General features: G+C 41.0%; 2 protein-coding genes across 2 annotated transcripts in view; one reads left to right on the top strand and one right to left on the bottom strand.

Annotated features, from left to right (window-relative positions):
• Positions 1 to 3,779, top strand: part of LOC104718454 (scar-like domain-containing protein WAVE 5) — a 9,734-nt gene extending 5,955 nt beyond the window's left edge. Inside the window, exon 8 of the mRNA XM_019231227.1 lies at positions 419 to 3,779. Coding sequence (XP_019086772.1) covers positions 419 to 3,680 — 3,262 coding nt within the window. The 3' untranslated portion in view covers positions 3,681 to 3,779. The remainder of the gene's footprint in view (positions 1 to 418) is intronic.
• On the bottom strand, positions 3,979 to 4,568 carry LOC104718455 (pollen-specific protein-like At4g18596; the record flags this gene model as incomplete). The annotated part of the gene is made up of 2 exons (XM_019230701.1): positions 3,979 to 4,454; positions 4,544 to 4,568. Coding segments are annotated over 2 exons (372 nt in total), but the record flags the coding sequence as incomplete, so codon positions are not given.

Below are 4,570 nucleotides of genomic sequence, written 5' to 3' on the forward strand. Positions count from 1 at the left end.
TGGCAGAAGCTATTCCTGATGAAAGGTTCTCGCCAGAAGAACCTGTCACCACACATCTGACAAAATCCGTGGCTATTGAAAAGGTCTTGGCAGAAGAGCTTTTGGAAACATATCCTTCTTTGGAAGATTTGCCTGAAGAAAAGATTTCGCATGAGGAAACTTATGATAATACTGATCCATCTGAAGCTGTTAGTGATGAAGATATCTCATCAGAAGTTTCTAATTCCACAAATTTGTCATTGGAAGAAGCTGTTCCACAAGAGCAAATCTCACTTGATGAATTTGTTGGCAGAAATCCGTGTTTGGCAGAAGCTACTCCTGATGAAAGTTTTTTGCAAGGTGAACATGTAACCACATGTCTCTCTTTGACAAAAGCGGCAGCAATTGAAGGAGTCTTGCCAGAAAAACCTTTGGAAACATATCCTTCCTTGGTAGAATTGTCTAAAGAAAAGATTTTGCATGCGGAAACTAATGATGCCACACATCCGTCTGAAGCTGTTCGTGATGAAGAAATTTCATCAGAAGTTTCTGATTCCACAAATTTGTCCCTAGAAGAAGCTCTTCCACAAGAGCAAATCTCGCTTGAAGAATTTGTGGGCATAAATCCGTGTTTGACAGAGACTATTCCTGATGAAAGGTTATTGCCAGAAGAACCTGTCACCCCATATCTCTCTTTGGCAAAAGCTGCGGAAATTAAAGGAATCTTGCCAGAAAAACCTTTGGAAACGTATCCTTCACTGGCAGAATTTACTGAAGAAAAGATTTTGCATAAAGAAGCTGATGATGCCACAAATCCATCTCTTTTTGAAGCTGTTAGTGATGAACAAATCTTACCAAAACCTCTTGATTCCACAAATTTTCTTGTGGCAGAAGCTGTTCCACAAGAGCAAATCTCAGTTGAAGAATGTGTTGGCAGAGATCCATGTTTTACAGAAGCGATTCTTGATAAGAGGGTTTTGCCAGAGGAACCAGTAACCACATGTATGTCTCTAACAAAAGTGGTGCCTATCGAAGAAGTCTTGCCAGAAGAACCGTTAGAAGTGTATGCTTCTTTGGAAGAATTGCCTAAAAATAAGGCCTCACAAGAAAAACCTGATGATACCAAACACCCATGTTGTGCCAAAACTGAAAATGATGAAAACATCGCACCAGAAGTTCTTGATTCAACAAATTTGTCTGTCGCAGAAGCTTTTCCACAAATGCAATGCTTAGTTGAAGAATTATATGGCATAGATCCGTTTTTGGCAAAAGCTGTTCCTGGTGAAAGGATTTCTCCAGACGAACCTATCACCACATGTCTGCCTTTGGCAAAAGCTGCGGCTATCGAAATAATCCTTCCAGAAGAATCTTCGGAAGTGTCTCTTTCTTTGGAAGAATCGCATAAAGAAAAGATCTTGCAAGAAGAAGAATTCGATGATGCCGCACATCCATCTTTTTCTGAAGCTGTTGGTAATGAAAAGATCTCGCCACTAGAAGTAGAAGGTCCTGATTTCACATACCCATGTTTGGAAGAATCTGTTCCGCACGAGAAAACCTTACACGAAGAACTTGTTAACACAAATCCGTTTCTGGCAGTTGCTGTTCCTGATGAAAGGATTTTGTCAGAAGAATCTGTCACCACATGTCTGCCTTTGACAAAAGCCGCGCCTATCGAAACAATCTTTCCAGAAGAATCTTTGGAAGTGTATCCTTCTCTGGAAGAATCGCAGGAAGAAAAGATCTTGCAAGAAGAAGAACTTGATGATGCCATACACCCATCATTTTCTGAAGCTGTTGGTGATGAAAAGATCTCGTCACTAGTAGGTCCTGGTTCCACATATCCATCTTTGGAAGAATCTGTTCCGAACGAGAAAATCTCACATGAAGAACTTGTTAGCACAAATCCGTTTTTGGAATTAGCCGTTCCCAACAAAAGGAGTTTTCCAGACGAACCTGGCCTCATATATCAGTCGTTGGCAGAAACTGTTTCCAAGGAGAATAACTTGCCAGAAGAACCCTTGCCTTCATATCCGTCTTTGGCAGAAGCCGTACCCAATGAAAAGTTCTCTCTAGAAGAACCTGGTGCTTCATGTCCAACTTCTGCAGAATCTGTTTTTGATGAAAATATCTCAGGCTCAGAAGCTCCTGTTTCCATGATAGAAACTGGTCCACACAACAAAGTCTTCCCTGAAAAACCTTTTACCATAGATAGTTCCTTGGCCGAAGCTGGTTTTCATGAAAAGATCCCAGACGCAGAAGCTCCTGGCTCCACAACAGAAACTGGTCCACACAACAAAACCTTCCCTGAATTACATGTTCCCGACGGCGATAGTCTGCCAAAAGAACCTGTTGCTACATATCTAGCTTTGGCGGAAGGTATTCCTGACCAAAAGGTATTTTTGGACGATGCCGCACTTCTACTATTTGCAGAAGCTATTTTCGACCAAAAGTTCTCACCAGAAGTTCCGGATTCCACTTATCCTTCTTTGAAAGAACCAGAAATGCATGTTGCCGCACCATCTTTGGTAACAGATCTTCCTGCTCAAAACAACTTGGTAAAAGAAGGTGAAGCGTATGATGAATCCTACCCAGCATCTGATGTTTCTATGAATCAGAAGAGTGGTTTCGTGGAATCAGAATCTGCCGATAGAACAATTCCCTTGAGTACTCGGGAATCTCTTTCAAATGGTACAAATGTTGAATCAGTGAGTATATGGAGCAATGGTGGACTCCTTGGACTTGCGCCATTGAAACCTCCAGTTTTTGCTGAGCCTAATTCGGTAAGTGAACATTTACAGAACGAGATCAACAAAGCTAATGTTCTTTCTACAAGGAAGCAGGGATCAGCAAGCCGATCAGTTGAGAATACTGAGAACAGCTCACTTCCATTAGTTGTTTCAGATCCTTCATCTCAACAACATAGCAACATGTTGAGTCCCTCTCACCTACAGAGCACTGGAACCTCATTTAGAGTCTTTGGCTTAAGTCATAGACTACTCATGGCTGGGTTTCGTGGAAACTCTTCTTCGATTTGCAAATTTGAATCCGTACCTAGTAGTAGCTATAATACCGGAATAGCAGCTGAAGACAAGTCTCAACAAACTCGTGGTGACTCAAGCTTTGAGGAGCAACTGGATTATGAATCATCTCTCTTTGGCTCGCCTACTTCATCACCTCTGGTTGAACATATGAAAATATCATTCAACCCAAAAGACGCCTCTCCAGTTCCCAAATTGAAACTGAGAATCCCAAGCCAACCTCAGTACAATGGGGAAAATGCAGATATGTTCCCTTCGTTTCAGTTAGTTCCAGAGGCTAGCAACTCTGATGATGACGACAACAGTGATACCTTTTGCCAGTCATCTCCATGTGTTTCAGACAATTGTTTGTCGGATTCTGAGCTGTGGGAATCTGATGAAAGTCCTAGAAAATCTGAATTAAGCTTGAAGCAAGTTGGAGAGAAAAGTAGGCATGGTGATATGGGTTCTTTCTCTGGTTCGTTTCTGGATCTTCCATGTTACGACGCCGTAGACCATCAATCCACATCTTCAAGACTAGAGCAAGAACAAGTGCCAGAATACAAACCATCTGTCTTAGAGATCATCCGTGATTGGCCACCAAATCAACCAAAAAACAGTCCCAGTAATGAAGCAGACACAGTTCTGAAGAATACGCAAGATCAATCTCCCGGGTACATATAGCAAAACTCACTCTCCTTTCGTTCCCTTAAATCATCTGCGTTAGTCGTAGACTCTTAGATCATTGGCCTCATGAGACTAACGAACAAATTCTTCACTGTTAATTAGGCTGTTAGCTACAGATGACGGTGGTGAAAGATAAATCGGTGATAGTGTCTTGATGAACTTAAAATGAAAGGAATCTAACAATTGAATCTTTGTTGTACTTGTAAATTCCTCTTGCCATTTCAATTGTCTGATTTCATGTAAAAAAAACAAATCTTTTTATAAATCAGAAATATTTAATTTGACGCTCTAGAAAAAAAAAAGATAATAAATTATTTAATTACCGCATTTTTTTGTATTTTATCAAATTACATTCTTTTGTTTGGGTTATAAGTGAAAACAAACAATACATTACATGACGACGATCTTGAAGTCGCCATCATATTTAGAAAGTAACGTCAGGGACGATTCCGATCTCCTTGAAAGCAGCGGGACATTCAGCTGAGGGAGTCTTAACCATGAAACCGAGAGGGTTAACGATACGTGTCTCGTGAGAGACGATTCCGTCATTTGCGGTCAGGCTGATCTTAGCGGCGTTACGTAGGTAAGCCTCTTTGCTAACGTCACTGCATTCACTGTTTGGTGATTCAACGAGCACGAGCTCGCAAACTTCCTCCTCGTGGTCACCGGTCACTTCCATTTTGTAGCTCCCTGACTTGTCTGTTACGGCTTCTTTTGTCAACGTCACTGTTCCGTTTACTCTGCTCCTGCACTCTAGCTTCACTTTCGCTCCTAAAAAAATCACAAATGTAGAAATTATAATAACCATAAAACTAATGATATAAACGATATGTGTAGATAGATGTGTATGGAAATGTTACCTTCAAGGAATTTGCTGAGACGGGTAA

Source organism: Camelina sativa, chromosome 10 (genome assembly GCF_000633955.1).
Source record: "Camelina sativa cultivar DH55 chromosome 10, Cs, whole genome shotgun sequence".
Classification (NCBI taxonomy): Eukaryota; Viridiplantae; Streptophyta; class Magnoliopsida; order Brassicales; family Brassicaceae; genus Camelina; species Camelina sativa.